Genomic DNA, 16,638 nt, shown 5'->3' on the forward strand with positions numbered 1-16,638 from the left:
GTGATTTTTTAGGGCTGGGGCTGGGGCTGGGGGGCTTTTTGTGCTAACAATGCATGATGATTAATGGAGTTGTATTTTTATGAAAAAATAGTTTGTATGTGAGTCAGCCTCATGTTTGATCATTAAGACACATAAAGACCTTTGAACAACCAACAGTTGTTTGTGTGTTGGTTCTATTGTGATAAAAGGATCAAAAAAGTTGTGAATGTGTCCATACAGACCCCTAATAAAATCCATTCTGCCTATTAGATTAATTTTTTGGAGACCAAAACTCAGCTGTCATATAAAAGCCAAATCTGCCATGCTCAGCTGTGGAAATATGAAGGCTTTTATTTTGTATAGTATTGGTAGGTCTTATTTTGAAAGCCCAGTGTAGCTGTCAGTTATGGCTGGCTTGAATGTGATCAGTCATGGCAACTTCTGGCCTAAGGTCATGCTCAGAGCCACTCTTTGTCAGAGTTAACTTAAGTTCACTGGCAGCTGTGTTCTGTTGCTTTGGTAATTAATGAACCCCAACAGCTGTGTGATTGACTGCTCAGGCCTTCGAACTCCATTTCTGCCCCTTTGATTCAGCAGGATTTACTCAAAACAGTAGTCCGAACAGATCCTTCGCAATCGAAAGCAATACAGGCTATTGTAAAAATTTTCAAAGCATGAGCGAAGGCTGTCTTTTGTCTTCTTTTGTCTTTTGTACAATCACTAGTAATTATTAAAGATTGGGGCTTTTATTTTGATAGTTTCACTAAGCCTTATTTCAAAGGACCAGCATGGTCCCATTTCCAACACTGGGTGAGCTCCAACATTAGTGTGAAGCCCAGTGCTGCAATCATCTCTTGTTTAAAGGCTTTTATTTTGTAGAGCATGTTTTGTCTTATTTTGAAAATCCAGCATGGTTCTCCTGTCAGGTCTGGGTTACTTCCATTAATTATGTAGAACCCATGTGCTATTCTAAAATCATTGTCTGTGCTATTATCAGCTTTCAAAACTCATTAGTAACCATTGAAGGTTGATGAAATAAATTGCCCTTTAGGACTAATCACTGTTGTCTGGATGTTGGAACAGCAGTACATGCTGTTTAAGGACCCTACACCAAATGGCCGCCATGTAGTTGCCCCCTATGAAGATGGTCAAAGGGTTAGGTCAGGTTTAAGCCATAGGAATGAATGAAAGTCAATGGAAGTCCTCAGAAAGATAGTAATCCATGGATGTGTGTGACACACAGAGAGGCAGAAAGACAGAATCACATCCAGACATATACAGTAGGAGATACACAGAGCTATAAATAGAACAGTGAGGAATGAATCAGCCAATCAGCAAAGAGCGTCAGTGTAACTTGACACCTGCTGTTCTATTTCGTATAGGCTTCGCCCTTTAAGGCTATCGCTAGTGGGTTTATCCCTTCGCGCGCAGCGCAGCACTGAAAACTTTAGTCCACGCCCACCTGCTGTGTGGGCCCCACCCCGGTCCGTATAAATTACGGTGAGACCGGACAAACGGCTCCCATTTTTCTTCAGCGAACAGCTTAACAGCACTAATTACAAGAACCATGGCTAACGTCGGCACTATCCGCCTTTGCCCGGCTTGCAACACAGGGTACATCATGACCTACGACCTGCATGCCATCTGCGAGGGCTGCCTCGGTCCGGATCATGCAAGCCTGGCCTTGACCCCGCGGTCCACCTGCCCTTCCTGCAGGCGTCTGCCTCAGGAGGAGAAGCAGCGGCGTCTAGCCATTTTCTCCCCGCTAGAAGGGGAATTCCCCATAGCGGACCAATGCTCCCTCGATGAGGCATTGGACATCTTTGGTGTTGGGCGGGAATCGGACGATTCCTCCCCAGAGACAGCGACTGATGTCTCCACTCCCTTCCTCCGGACGGAGGACGCGGAGGCAGATACTAAGTCAGTCCAGGCTCAGGGCCTCCCGATGTCGGCGACCACCCCCTTTCCGGCGATGGGCGCACTTGTTAGCGCGCTGCCGGACATTATTACTAAAGTAGCTGAGGGCCAAACTGGGCCAAACTGCCATCGCTTGGAATTTCTTGCTCTTAAATGGGCAATATGCGACAAGTTTAGCCACTGGCTAAAAGGGTGTCATTTCACAGTCAGGACAGACAACAACCCATTGACATACATACTAACCAAGCCAAGGTTAGATGCGTGTGAACAGCGATGGGTTTCCAGGCTTGCTGCCTATAGTTTCAATCTGAACTATGTTCCTGGTACCAAAAATGTTGTCGCTGATGCCTTGAGTAGAGAACCATTTGTTCAGTCATGCTTGAGCCATCGCATTGTAACTGAACCATATACCGCACTACTTAACCAGGTGAACGGTATGATGGACAAAACGGTCCAAGATGTGTTTCGTTGTACGAACAACTGTCAACTGGTTGTTGAGTGCACTGACGACAACGCCGAGGTGCCCTCACCGACTCCCCAGACATCATTAACATCACAAGATGTGTCAGCGGTTCTTGAGGCACATGAGTCCGGAGGTTTCAGTCAGATGAGAGCCACTGATCCAACTGTCTTGCAACTCAATGACTTTGATCAACCTGCCTTGATGCCAAAGAGTGACCTTGCTAATTTACAAGGTCAAGATGGTGTGTTGGGCAGACTTTTCTATTATATGCAGCGTCGCAGGAGACCCACCAGACGTGAACGAGCAAGTGAGTCACCTGGTGTTTTGAACCTGCTGAGACATTTGCCTAAGCTTGTCATTAAGGATGGCCTGATGTACAGAATTAAGAAAGATAATCAAATGAACATGACAACTCGACAGTTTATTGTCCCTGACTCTTTAAAAGCCAAAGTCCTCCAAGGAGTCCATGATTCAGCTGGTCATCAGGGCCAGGCTCGCACGCTGTCTCTCGCCAGACAGAGAGAGTTGGTAAAACTCCAGAACCTAATGACAGAGCTCCCCTTGAAAGTATTCACACTTCTGAGCCGATGGAACTGGTCTGTATTGACTTTTGGACAGCTGAGCTCTCAGATAAGCGTTGTGTGGATGTCCTAGTTGTAACAGACCACTTTTCCAAGATGGCACATGCGTTTCCATGCAAAAATCAGTCAGCCAAACAAGTCGCTCATCGTCTGTGGGATGACTTCTTTTGCATATATGGCTTTCCTAAACGCATTCATTCAGATCAAGGAGCAAATTTCGAAAGTCTTCTCATCAAAGAACTGCTGGAAATGGCTGGCATACAAAAATCTCACACTACACCATACCACCCGATGGGGAATGGCTTTGTTGAACGTTACAATAGAACCTTAGGTAACATGATACGAGCACTTCCCCCCCAGTCCAAGGCAAGATGGCCTCAGATGCTCAGAATGCTAACATTCTGCTACAATTGCACTGAGCATGAAACAACTGGGTTTGCACCGTTTTTCCTTATGTTCGGCAGGGTCCCGCGCCTGCCTATTGATGTGGTTTTCCAGCATGCACTGTCGAATGGCCCAGTTGTAGACCATCATGAGTTTGTCTCTCGCCTCAAACATGACCTCTCGATGGCTGCCCGCATTGCTCAACAAAATAGTTCATCTGAACAAGCCCACCAAGCAATGTACTACAACCGTAAGGCTAAAGGTTCTCCTCTCGATGTAGGTGATAGAGTTTTGGTCGCTAATCGTGGTGAGCGAGGAAAAAGGAAAATTGCAGACAAATGGGAATCAACAGTTTATGAAGTGGTGTCTGTGAAACCTGATATAAATTTGTATTGCATCAGAGATCCCGTCACATAAAGGACAAAGGTTCTCCACAGAAATCTTCTCCTTCCTGTCAACTTTCTCACTGCTGCTGCCGTTTCTGACGATGTGGATCATTCCCCTTGCCCTTCCACAGCAGGAAGTGGATTCTCCGACCCTGTTGTGCCTGATGAAGTATAGGACAATGAAACTAAAACTGTGAACTGGCTTTTGCAGATGGAGGACAATAGTTGTATGGATGAAGTTGTAAATCACCCTGACTGTGCTTCTGACGTTCCAGTACGGGGTTCTTCAGTGGTCATTGTGGTTCCTGTCTCAAGTGATGTGACCAAGGATTTGCAAGAACCTGATCTCCATGAATCTGTTGCACTGTCAAACTCCCCTGAACCAGTTTCCAACCTTACAACTGCAGCTGTCCACTCTGAACTCGTTCAACATGGTCTTTCAACTGAGCATAGTACTAACACAAAACCGGACTTGCCCGTAACTGATGTTGTTTGCACTCAGCCGTTTCGGTTATGCATTAGGTCGGGTAGGCCTGTTAAGCCTCCAGCCAGACTGGTATGTGAAATGAACGAACAGGTTGTGGATGGTTCAATGTCAACTATGAACTCTCTGTTTTCCTTTGTACAGACCATGTTTGCAAGGTAGATTTCTGTTATTTCGAAGTTTTTTTGTTTTTTTTTTCTTTTTCCTCAGTGATTGCTTTGGAGAGCAATGGTTGTATATCAAAGGGTGTAAATGGCATCTTTTGGGTCTGTGTTGGTAAGAGTGTTGGCCGCACTTTCGCTAACATTATTCCTTAGGGGAAGTTTCGAACTAATGTGACTACTATGTGCTCTCTTTATTGCACTTTTATTTTAGTGCGGTGTGTACTTGTTTGATACAACCCCATTTTAGCAGAATTTAAGGGGGGTGTATGTAACATAGTTAAAATGGTTCAGGTTAAATCCTGCTAAAATGCACCATCTGCTGGTAAAAAGTCGTATTGTATTCACCTTAGAAAGAGCGGGGTATTATGGGTAATCCTCAGAGTCATGAGGATCATTGACGAGGTAACGTGTCTCTGCTGTGATAAAGAAATATTATTCATGCATTTTATAAAATATGTTTATGGTTTCTGTTTTCTTGCATATTATTGAAATATGTTTAATCCAGGTCACGCCAGTTCTGCTATTATATTGTTTTGTCGTGTTTAAGAATCGTTTAGTTTGTGAGAAAGTGTGATGGGAATTTCCCACGCGGTAACACTATGGCTCCTCCTTGCAGGAGCTTGTTTATGCCAGAGACTGACCTTATCTCGATGCCCATTGTGTGAAATGCAGGTATGTTTTACAAAATCTCTTGTAGCAGATGATTAACATAAGGCTGAGTTGTATATTAACAGTCTTATATAAAGATATAGTTTTTTTTTATGTTTTTGCATTGTTCCAAGATGCAAGTTTATATAAACTAAAATATAAAAATGGCATCCAGTAAATAAAATGTTAGCATTTTAATTACCCTACTTTCTTTGAAAGAGACACTCATTGGTTGTTCATTTACTGTAGACAAAATCCACTATACGATCACTGTAATTTTCAATGACTTTATTGTAGTTACGGTATTATGGGTAATCCTCAGTCATGAGGATCATTGACGAGGAGCTTGTTTATGCCAGAGACTGACCTTATCTTGATGCCCATTGTGTGAAATGCAGATGGAGAATTAAAGAAAAATATCTGATGCCAACTTGAGCTCCTTGTCATTCATTGCAACACCAAGAGAAGGCACCAGTTCCACATAAGCCACACGTGCTTCTGGGACCACAAAGTTTCTCTGGCCGTTAGGTTTAGCTCCCATCAGGTTTCAGGGCAGAACTATGAAGAGCTTAAAAGAACTGTAAATTTGTGTGTTAGTTCAATTAAAGTCACCAAAAACTGTTTTCCATTTACCTGAAACAGGATTCAGGTTTCATTACGTGAGGTTAAAACATGGCCTCAGACTGGAACCTGTCATAATAATGCATTTCAAAAACAGCTGGGAACAATAGTTTAGCAGCAATAATAATGTTCAACCAAATTCAGCATTCTACATTTACATGACTAAATGTTTTTATTAAATATTGTAGTTAAATTTTATTCTGTAGCCAAGAGTATGATTCATGTTGATGAGGAAATAAAAACTTTCTGAATCAGGATGCGTTTGTACCATGAGTTTTAATGGTAATTTACACAAGTAAATCCACTTCCTTATACTTGAGATAATTCAATTCAATTCAGCTTTATTTATATAGCGCCAATTCACAACACATGTTGTCTCAAGGCACTTCACAACAGTCAGGTTCATACATTACAATTAATCCTAACAATTTAACAGTGCAGTCAGAGTTAGCTTTTTATTCAAATTGGATAAAAAGTTTTTCTATCTAAGGAAACCCAGCAGATTGCATCCAGTCAGTGACTTGCAGCATTCACTCCTCCTGGATGAGCATGTAGAGACAGTGGACAGTCACTGGCGTTGACTTTGCAGCAATCCCTCATACTGAGCATGCATGTAGCGACAGTGGAGAGGAAAAACTCCCCTTTAAAGGGAGGAAACCTCCAGCAGAACCAGGCTCAGTGTGAGCGGCCATCTGCCACGACCGACTGATAGACATTTATTGATCCAAATAAACTTGAAGAACTAAGAGAAAGCACCATGAAATGACTGAAGTCCTTAGCGATGACAAACATGACAATTAGTTTCCTTCAGAACGGATTTGAACAATAACATTTGGTCTGACAAAGCAATACATGTAATTAGTTCAGCTCAGTGATCTCCTGCTATAGTTTCTTCTGAAGCTCTTTGACTTGAGACACTTTAGTTTCCTGTTGGGATGTGATCTGCTGCTTCACATCAGAGCCTTCATGGTGAGAAGTGGAGGAAAGTTCAAAATAGCCACCTGTAAAATTCAATTTAAATAAATAAAACATTAATATACATGGTACATTTTTTGATTTATTTGATAATTAACAAATGCAGTGGAAATTAAGCTTACATAAGTCCAGAGGTTGCAGACTGTGTGTTTGCTCCCGCCTCGTTGACGCTCCAGCTGTTGGTCAAGTTGTTGATGGCGATGACCCGTCCCACGGCATGTTGAAAGAAACACAGACATCATGATAAAACTTTCAAGTCTTAAGAAAAATCATCATCATTTAAAATCATGAACATGCAGATTTCTAACTACGTAGGTGACCCAGGAGGGGTCGATGTTGCAACTGCAGTAAGTTTTGAGAAAAATGTACAATCACAACTTCATTGTGTTGTTGCAAATTACCCTGAACTTGTCATGGACATACCTGGTCATGGGGCACGGAGTCCAGAAACCTTGACATAAAGAGACAAATTACTTCAATGAGAAAAGCACAGAAAATAACTTATCCTAAACTCAGTTAATGAAAAGCAAAATGAAAGCCATATATCTTGTTCTCTGTAGACTGCTTGGAGGATTGGTTGCCAGGTGGGTTGGGGTGTCCTGCGCTAAAAGCATGGATACATGAATCATTACAATCATGAGATTCATGTTATATTTGAACTTTTACCAACAGCTACTATAATTGCAACATACAAAATACTTTTTAGGTTCATAGTCTATCATCAGCTAGATTTTGGATACCTTGGTGACGTATGATGGGCCGCTCTGCAAATCGACCAGGTCCAGCCTCCTCCATCTCTTCTTGAAACCCTCATGAGTCATACCGTGCGTTGCATGCTCTCAAGCCTGCAAAAACTTACTAAAACTGGGCAAAAAACGGTTATTTCCACTCAAAGCAAATTAACATAATGGCCAAGCAAACAGAGCGGAGTGGAGAATGTCCATAGTGTGGAAAAAACTGCTCCATCAGACTGGAGCATTGGCTCATGATCAGAAAATAAATAATACTCTAGCAGGTTCTCTAGGGGAGTTAAATAAAATGTTTCAAAAATGCACTGGTCTCCAAATTAGTTCAGTGGTCGTCTGAAGTAGCTGTATTCAAGAGTAATAAGCTTCACAGCCGTTACTGGACCTGTACAGGCCGTCAGCCGACACCGTTATTCTTATTACCTGTTAAATACATCAACTGGATTTCCAGTATCCAAGCGAATCATTGAGGACATTTGATTCTGATTATTTGTTCTCACTTTGGTGTTTTTACCTAAGATGGAGTACCATTAAAAATGACAGGACTATTGTCCTAGTGTAATTTGTTTCCCAGCCCTCCTCTCAAGTCAGGGTGAAGATGCAGCTGAAAATGAAGCCAAAATACAATATACAGGGTTGTGGTAACTGTAATAAGTCTGCAACACACCTGACTGAACACAATATTCTGGCTGAGATATGTAAATGTGGTCAATGAGAGTCTGCCTTTCCGTTGTTGGATCCGAGATGAGTTGAGTAAATCCTTTGCTTCCAAACAACTCCTTGATTGCTGATTAAGATTTCTACATTGGAAAGAACGGCTCTCACTTCATTCCAGTGTATTTCCAAGTCCTTTGTATGGTGGCTTTAAGCTTTTGGGTAGCTTCAAAACTGAATGTAAAGTCTTGCCTGAGATGTTGTAAGCTGCAGTTCCAGTAAAAGCTGTGAGGAGTACCGTGGGCTGAGACATGTCACCAATATCACCAAATCTGGGAAGCTGGCGCAAGAGCTTGGTTGCTTCCTGGTAAACACATTTGATAACATGAGACTTGCCACAGCCCGCCCCTCCAGTCAACAAATAAAAGAACGGGTCTGGATTTTGATGGACGCTTGAGTCTCATTTAAACTACTATTTGTCTAATAAAATCAGGGCTCAATTTGGGTATTTCGATTGCTGGCATGGCTCCACTGTTGACATCAACTTGGTATTCTGGGACAGGGTCTTGTTCTTCATTTTCATCGATTGAGGGTCGCTCCGCTACGCATTCCAAACGAGATATTTTTCAGGCAATCCTGTCATCCAAACATTCATCTGGGGCCATGTTCATCCGTTTGCTCATGGGAAGGCTCATTTTCAAACAGTCTTCATCAGTTTGGATAAAAATGACACTGCGTGATGACTTTTTATGGGGTAGACTACATGTACGGGCTACTGACTCTTGAGCACTAACTGTTTTGAAAAGGCCTGCATGATCTTTTTCATCTCGTCCTGTTGGTTGACATCAGACTTCTTTCCAACTTCAGCAAGCCAAGCTGGCATTTCCTCTTCATCAGAAGTGCTCTCTGGTTTCTCAACACCTGTGCTTGCTTGTGTGGATCCAGGTGAAATATTCAGATTGCTCAAGGCCGGAGGAGGGGCATCACCAATGTCGTCGCTGACAAACGATACTGGTACAAACTCATACGTGGCATAGGGGCCACGGTTCTCAAAGAGTTTGTACAGATGTTCAACCATGAGCGTTAGGTCGCTAAAAGTCATGACTACTGCAGTTCCGTTAGGATAGGGCAGGCCTGCTGAGTTTCTGGAGTGAGAATCAAAAACTCCAAACCTACCGTCTCTGTCCCGGAAAACTGCAATGCACTCTGGATTCACCAAAAGAAAAGCATGGGTGACATTTTCAGACAGACACTCTAGTTGTGAAGCAAGAGGCAATCCCATTAGCCATGATCTTTGAGGGCTATCATTCTGACACAAAACATGACCAACTCTTACACCTGTTGTGTGTACAGTGTAGATGTTCCCGTCTGTCAGTACTCGTTGGGGCATCTCTTCAACTGTCAAATGATTATCAACAAATCTACCGTCCAACATGAGCTGCTGTTTAATGCCAACATAAAGTGCATCTCCTTGCTCAAGTACTCTGTCAAGTAACACTGTGTCACACTGCAACCCCTCACTGTGGTACGCTAAAAATGTCAGAGCCATACAGGTGCACTGGTGATTACGGGAAAATGTACCGTATCTGTAGTCAGCCTGGCAATGTGTGGCCCTCACAGTCTGGACAGGCGGACCGCTGGCGCAGGGTTCCAACGAAGAAGCCTGAATCATAATCAGAAAATGGCATAAATTTAGCATTTTTGCATAATTTTTTTGGCTCATAAGTTAATGAATTAAAAATATACAACTGTATTAAACAAAAACTTTTATTATCCTGTTAACAGTTCAAACAAACTTTAGTTTCCAGGATGTAGATATTCAAAATATTTGACATTTCAACAGTAGATTATTCATGAAAGTTACCTGGCAGCTGTCATCCCTGACATGGTCCTCGAGAGGCACGGGAGAGGACTCGGCGGGGGCGTCAACCTCCAACGTGGGGGCGGCTCTCCTGGGCTGGCGACGGGCTGGCCTGGTCCTCTCAGTCGGAGTTCCCTCCACCTGAATTCAAGAGGAGCTTTAAATGTGGTAGAAAGTACAGAAGACGCACAAAACTATACATCTTGAGGTCTCTGATTTAGGCTCTGTTGCAAATATATTTTAAATAATTTAAGACAACTTACATCCACTACTATTCAACTATTGAATTACTGAAAAGTAAACTACAGCTTTACCTTCTTCTCCGGAGACTGGGTGGGGGTCCAAGCCTGCGCGGTGGGTGGGGATGTCCTGGGCTGCAAACACAGGGATAATTACAACCATGTTGAAAGCACAAAACTACCAACAACTACTGTTATACTAGGACAAAAATAAACTATTACGATTTATAACTCAAGATACCTTGGCGACGTCCGGCTGGCTGCCCTGCAGGTCCTCCAGGTCCAGGGTCCTCCATCTCTTCTTGGTGGCCTCGGAGCGTCGTCCCTTGCGTGGCATCCTGTTAAGACAATGAGAACAGAAGAAAACTGGGGGAGGAAAAACAGGTTATCTAGACCAAAGCAACAGAGAAAATACAAACTGTGAAATGTATTTAAATATGTTCCAAATTAATGAAACAGTGTTTGTGGGAAGATAGTATGTGAGTGAAAGTGTGTGTGTTAGTGAATATTATGTGTAGCTTTGAAAATAAATGTCTTGTGTGTCTGAATATGTTTATCTAGTCAGTGTGTTGTTTTCTGATTGAGATGTAACAGTAGTGTAGATGATTTAAGGTGGGTGTAGTAAAGCACAGGTGAAGATCACAGCTGGCAGCACTGGAAAACTTCCAAATCGCAAAGTCTCGCACAAGTGAAAAGCTGTAATAAAAAGCAAAAATAATATCCATTAAAAACAATGCTAATCAAAATATTCAGTTCCAAAATATATTTAAAACCAGGGATAAAGCTCAAAATTGCTCTTTAATGCTCTTAAAGGACCAACATCATGTTCAAACATCAACACATTTCATAACCCTGGTCATTAGTAGTATTTAAAAGAATCAAAACCAAAACAAAGTGAAGATTTTTTTGTGTAAACAAAAATAAAGTTTCACCAAATTATCAAGATCTTTCACTCTAGAAGCTAATTAAAATAACCAAACACAGCTGTAACATGTTGAATTTGTTCTTAAATGTATATCCAGTCCATCTTAATTGATCAAATATGATAACTGAATAAAAGGCAAATTAAACAATATTGAACAAATACTGAATGGCAAGTCAACATAGTATAATAAATGTCAACATATATGAAGAGTTGCAAACAATCAGGCAACAAATTACAAGTAGTCATATGGTTGATTAGAAAATATTCCTCATGATCTCTGTGATAAAAGACCAACAAACTTAATACTTTAGTGATACATTTCTGTCTTTATTGTTAAAATAAAATCAGCATAAAAGTATTTAGATCCGTCTCTTCTACTAATGTGCAGTTCCACACAAAGACAGAACCAGCATTACATTGATCCACGTTTTCACCATCAGAAACAAAGCTTCACTGCAGAGCAGACGGTAAACAACGCATGTTTGTGCTGGTTTGTAACACGTGGTAGCTCAACAAACGATATATTTTATATTTTGGACCAGCAGCAGCCCAGCATGTTTGGGCAAAAACATGTAAATGGACATATGAGGGCAAAACAGCTTTATAAAGTAGATGGGTAAACCTCCCCAAAACATGTTTGAGCTTTTCAGGACATGCAGAGCTCCTTTGAGACACAGCACACTATCTGATGAGTAAACACGGACTGATTTAAGATCGGGTTTTTTTTTTACCTCATTATATCTCAGCAATTCACTTTAAACCACACAAAAAATGTGAATACCATACAAAATATTAAGAAAAGCCCTTGCCTTTATTCTGTACTTTTCCGTGTTTATGTAAATCAAACACAAAGCAAACAGATGCTATCAAGTTAGCATCTATACAAGCTAAAACCGAACGTTTCACGACAACAAAACTTATAAAAACACACTAGCTGTCTATAAACACGCATCAGGTTTAACAATCCTAACCATTTTAAATCATATTTCACCCTGATAAAGCAGCTAAACACGATATTTTACAGAGAAAGCACAGAGACATCTTACCTCGACCGGAGCAGACTCACAATGAAAACACTGAGAAGCAGACCGGGGTTAGGCGCAGCGTCAGCCAATCAGAGAGCGACATCTGTAGGGGTGTGTCGTTGTTGACGACTTGGCTTTTCAAAAAACACATTTTAAAAATAAAATAACTTTATTAAAAGCTTTATAGTAAATAGATCAACTTTAAGACATTATAAAAAACGAAAATAAAAAACGTTTTTTTTAACAGACTGAGCCAGTCATTACATTGTGTTTAGTGAATCCCAGCGAGAGCTCATGACGTCACAGACGTGAGTACAACATTACATGGTCTAAAATCACACCTAAATGCTTCTGGTATTTAATGGATCTCCTACAAAACTGATGCTCTGTACTTATTTTAAATGTAGATTTGTAGTTTGTAATTAACAGTATGCTCCTGTTTTTAATCCATGCAGAAATATCAGCTCCAATTACTGATTGTGACTTTTATCCTCTTGAAGGATACCAAGAATCATAAATATTATTTCTCAGTTAAACTTGCCTAGGCAAACTCTGGTCTCAGAACGCAGTCAATCCGCTGATTGCTCACAGCAGTGCAATCAGCAGAGGTGCTGCAGTGATTTTTTAGGGCTGGGGCTGGGGGGCTTTTTGTGCTAACAATGCATGATGATTAATGGAGTTGTATTTTTATGAAAAAATAGTTTGTATGTGAGTCAGCCTCATGTTTGATCATTAAGACACATAAAGACCTTTGAACAACCAACAGTTGTCTGTGTGTTGGTTCTATTGTGATAAAAGGATCAAAAAAGTTGTGAATATGTCCATACAGACCCCTAATAAAATCCATTCTGCCTATTAGATTCATTTTTTGGAGACCAAAACTCAGCTGTCATATAAAAGCCAAATCTGCCATGCTCAGCTGTGGAAATATGAAGGCTTTTATTTTGTATAGTATTGGTAGGTCTTATTTTGAAAGCCCAGTGTAGCTGTCAGTTATGGCTGGCTTGAATGTGATCAGTCATGGCAGCTTCTGGCCTAAGGTCATGCTCAGAGCCACTCTTTGTCAGAGTTAACTTAAGTTCACTGGCAGCTGTGTTCTGTTGCTTTGGTAATTAATGAACCCCAACAGCTGTGTGATTGACTGCTCAGGCCTTCGAACTCCATTTCTGACCCTTTGATTCAGCAGGATTTACTCAAAACAGTAGTCCGAACAGATCCTTCGCAATCGAAAGCAATACAGGCTATTGTAAAAATTTTCAAAGCATGAGCGAAGGCAGTCTTTTGTCTTCTTTTGTCTTTTGTACAATCACTAGTAATTATTAAAGATTGGGGCTTTTATTTTGATAGTTTCACTAAGCCTTATTTCAAAGGACCAGCATGGTCCCATTTCCAACACTGGGTGAGCTCCAACATTAGTGTGAAGCCCAGTGCTGCAATCATCTATTGTTTAAAGGCTTTTATTTTGTAGAGCATGTTTTGTCTTATTTTGAAAATCCAGCATGGTTCTCCTGTCAGGTCTGGGTTACTTCCATTAATTATGTAGAACCCATGTGCTATTCTAAAATCATTGTCTGTGCTATTATCAGCTTTCAAAACTCATTAGTAACCATTGAAGGTTGATGAAATAAATTGCCCTTTAGGACTAATCACTGTTGTCTGGATGTTGGAACAGCAGTACATGCTGTTTAAGGACCCTACACCAAATGGCCGCCATGTAGTTGCCCCCTATGAAGATGGTCAAAGGGTTAGGTCAGGTTTAAGCCATAGGAATGAATGAAAGTCAATGGAAGTCCTCAGAAAGATAGTAATCCATGGATGTGTGTGAGACACAGAGAGGCAGAAAGAGAGAATCACATCCAGACATCTACAGTAGGAGATACACAGAGCTATAAATAGAACAGTGAGGAATGAATCAGCCAATCAGCAAAGAGCGTCAGTGTAACTTGACACCTGCTGTTCTATTTCGTATAGGCTTCGCCCTTTAAGGCTATCGCTAGTGGGTTTATCCCTTCGCGCGCAGCGCAGCACTGAAAACTTTAGTCCACGCCCACCTGCTGTGTGGGCCCCACCCCGGTCCGTATAAATTACGGTGAGACCGGACAAACGGCTCCCATTTTTCTTCAGCGAACAGCTTAACAGCACTAATTACAAGAACCATGGCTAACGTCGGCACTATCCGCCTTTGCCCGGCTTGCAACACAGGGTACATCATGACCTACGACCTGCATGCCATCTGCGAGGGCTGCCTCGGTCCGGATCATGCAAGCCTGGCCTTGACCCCGCGGTCCACCTGCCCTTCCTGCAGGCGTCTGCCTCAGGAGGAGAAGCAGCGGCGTCTAGCCATTTTCTCCCCGCTAGAAGGGGAATTCCCCATAGCGGACCAATGCTCCCTCGATGAGGCATTGGACATCTTTGGTGTTGGGCGGGAATCGGACGATTCCTCCCCAGAGACAGCGACTGATGTCTCCACTCCCTTCCTCCGGACGGAGGACGCGGAGGCAGATACTAAGTCAGTCCAGGCTCAGGGCCTCCCGATGTCGGCGACCACCCCCTTTCCGGCGATGGGCGCACTTGTTAGCGCGCTGCCGGACATTATTACTAAAGTAGCTGAGGGCCAAACTGGGCCAAACTGCCATCGCTTGGAATTTCTTGCTCTTAAATGGGCAATATGCGACAAGTTTAGCCACTGGCTAAAAGGGTGTCATTTCACAGTCAGGACAGACAACAACCCATTGACATACATACTAACCAAGCCAAGGTTAGATGCGTGTGAACAGCGCTGGGTTTCCAGGCTTGCTGCCTATAGTTTCAATCTGAACTATGTTCCTGGTACCAAAAATGTTGTCGCTGATGCCTTGAGTAGAGAACCATTTGTTCAGTCATGCTTGAGCCATCGCATTGTAACTGAACCATATACCGCACTACTTAACCAGGTGAACGGTATGATGGACAAAACGGTCCAAGATGTGTTTCGTTGTACGAACAACTGTCAACTGGTTGTTGAGTGCACTGACGACAACGCCGAGGTGCCCTCACCGACTCCCCAGACATCATTAACATCACAAGATGTGTCAGCGGTTCTTGAGGCACATGAGTCCGGAGGTTTCAGTCAGATGACAGCCACTGATCCAACTGTCTTGCAACTCAATGACTTTGATCAACCTGCCTTGATGCCAAAGAGTGACCTTGCTAATTTACAAGGTCAAGATGGTGTGTTGGGCAGACTTTTCTATTATATGCAGCGTCGCAGGAGACCCACCAGACGTGAACGAGCAAGTGAGTCACCTGGTGTTTTGAACCTGCTGAGACATTGGCCTAAGCTTGTCATTAAGGATTGCCTGATGTACAGAATTAAGAAAGATAATCAAATGAACATGACAACTCGACAGTTTATTGTCCCTGACTCTTTAAAAGCCAAAGTCCTCCAAGGAGTCCATGATTCAGCTGGTCATCAGGGCCAGGCTCGCACGCTGTCTCTCGCCAGACAGAGATTCTTTTGGATTGGGATGGAACGTGACATCATTAACCATGTGAGGTGTTGTTTTCGATGTGTAGTTGGTAAAACTCCAGAACCTAATGACAGAGCTCCCCTTGAAAGTATTCACACTTCTGAGCCGATGGAACTGGTCTGTATTGACTTTTGGACAGCTGAGCTCTCAGATAAGCGTTGTGTGGATGTCCTAGTTGTAACAGACCACTTTTCCAAGATGGCACATGCGTTTCCATGCAAAAATCAGTCAGCCAAACAAGTCGCTCGTCGTCTGTGGGATGACTTCTTTTGCATATATGGCTTTCCTAAACGCATTCATTCAGATCAAGGAGCAAATTTCGAAAGTCTTCTCATCAAAGAACTGCTGGAAATGGCTGGCATACAAAAATCTCACACTACACCATACCACCCGATGGGGAATGGCATTGTTGAACGTTACAATAGAACCTTAGGTAACATGATACGAGCACTTCCCCCCCCAGTCCAAGGCAAGATGGCCTCAGATGCTCAGAATGCTAACATTCTGCTACAATTGCACTGAGCATGAAACAACTGGGTTTGCACCGTTTTTCCTTATGTTCGGCAGGGTCCCGCGCCTGCCTATTGATGTGGTTTTCCAGCATGCACTGTCAAATGGCCCAGTTGTAGACCATCATGAGTTTGTCTCTCGCCTCAAACATGACCTCTCAATGGCTGCCCGCATTGCTCAACAAAATAGTTAATCTGAACAAGCCCACCAAGCAATGTACTACAACCGTAAGGCTAAAGGTTCTCCTCTCGATGTAGGTGATAGAGTTTTGGTCGCTAATTGTGGTGAGCGAGGAAAAAGGAAAATTGCAGACAAATGGGAATCAACAGTTTAGGAAGTGGTGTCTGTGAAACCTGATATAAATTTGTATTGCATCAGAGATCCCGTCACATAAAGGACAAAGGTTCTCCACAGAAATCTTCTCCTTCCTGTCAACTTTCTCACTGCTGCTGCCGTTTCTGACGATGTGGATCATTCCCCTTGCCCTTCCACAGCAGGAAGTGGATTCTCCGACCCTGTTGTGCCTGATGAAGTATAGGACAATGAAACTAAAACTGTGAACTGGCT

At 42.5% G+C, this 16,638-nt stretch overlaps 1 protein-coding gene and 1 long non-coding RNA gene across 7 annotated transcripts; one reads left to right on the top strand and one right to left on the bottom strand.

Annotated features, from left to right (window-relative positions):
- Nucleotides 1–4,320: 4,320 nt before the first annotated feature.
- LOC124860653 lies at nt 4,321–5,882 on the top strand. Its single transcript, XR_007036407.1, has 2 exons — nt 4,321–5,030; nt 5,405–5,882. It is a non-coding gene; the product is annotated as an uncharacterized LOC124860653 (long non-coding RNA).
- Nucleotides 5,883–6,308: 426 nt separating this feature from the next.
- On the bottom strand, nt 6,309–10,835 carry LOC124860652. 6 transcript variants are annotated; one of them, XM_047354130.1, is made up of 7 exons: nt 10,344–10,834; nt 10,178–10,237; nt 9,867–10,004; nt 9,584–9,665; nt 7,026–7,053; nt 6,725–6,778; nt 6,309–6,628 (listed from the first exon to the last, which is right to left on the bottom strand). In XM_047354130.1, the coding sequence occupies exons 1-7, from the start codon at nt 10,437–10,439 to the stop codon at nt 6,616–6,618; spliced, it is 471 nt and encodes a 156-aa protein (XP_047210086.1). In that variant the 5' UTR covers nt 10,440–10,834; the 3' UTR covers nt 6,309–6,615. The 6 variants fall into 6 exon arrangements, with proteins under 6 accessions (XP_047210086.1, XP_047210084.1, XP_047210083.1 ...); XM_047354128.1 differs by having other exon boundaries at nt 7,004–7,053; XM_047354127.1 differs by having other exon boundaries at nt 6,725–6,819; nt 7,004–7,053.
- Between the last annotated feature and the right edge of the window lie 5,803 nt (nt 10,836–16,638).

The sequence above is a fragment of the Girardinichthys multiradiatus genome, chromosome 23 (assembly GCF_021462225.1).
Source record: "Girardinichthys multiradiatus isolate DD_20200921_A chromosome 23, DD_fGirMul_XY1, whole genome shotgun sequence".
Taxonomy (NCBI): Eukaryota; Metazoa; Chordata; class Actinopteri; order Cyprinodontiformes; family Goodeidae; genus Girardinichthys; species Girardinichthys multiradiatus.

What these genes read in the sequence shown, in the direction of transcription:
- LOC124860652 (XM_047354124.1), bottom strand. Translation starts at nt 10,439, where the DNA reads ATGCCACGCAAGGGACGACGCTCCGAGGCCACCAAGAAGAGATGGAGG. An exon ending in GCCAGCCGGACGTCGCCAAG is followed by an intron (nt 10,238 to 10,343) that starts GTATCTTGAGTT and finishes CTGTGTTTGCAG; the next exon opens with CCCAGGACATCCCCACCCAC. An exon ending in CCCAGTCTCCGGAGAAGAAG is followed by an intron (nt 10,005 to 10,177) that starts GTAAAGCTGTAG and finishes TCTTGAATTCAG; the next exon opens with GTGGAGGGAACTCCGACTGA.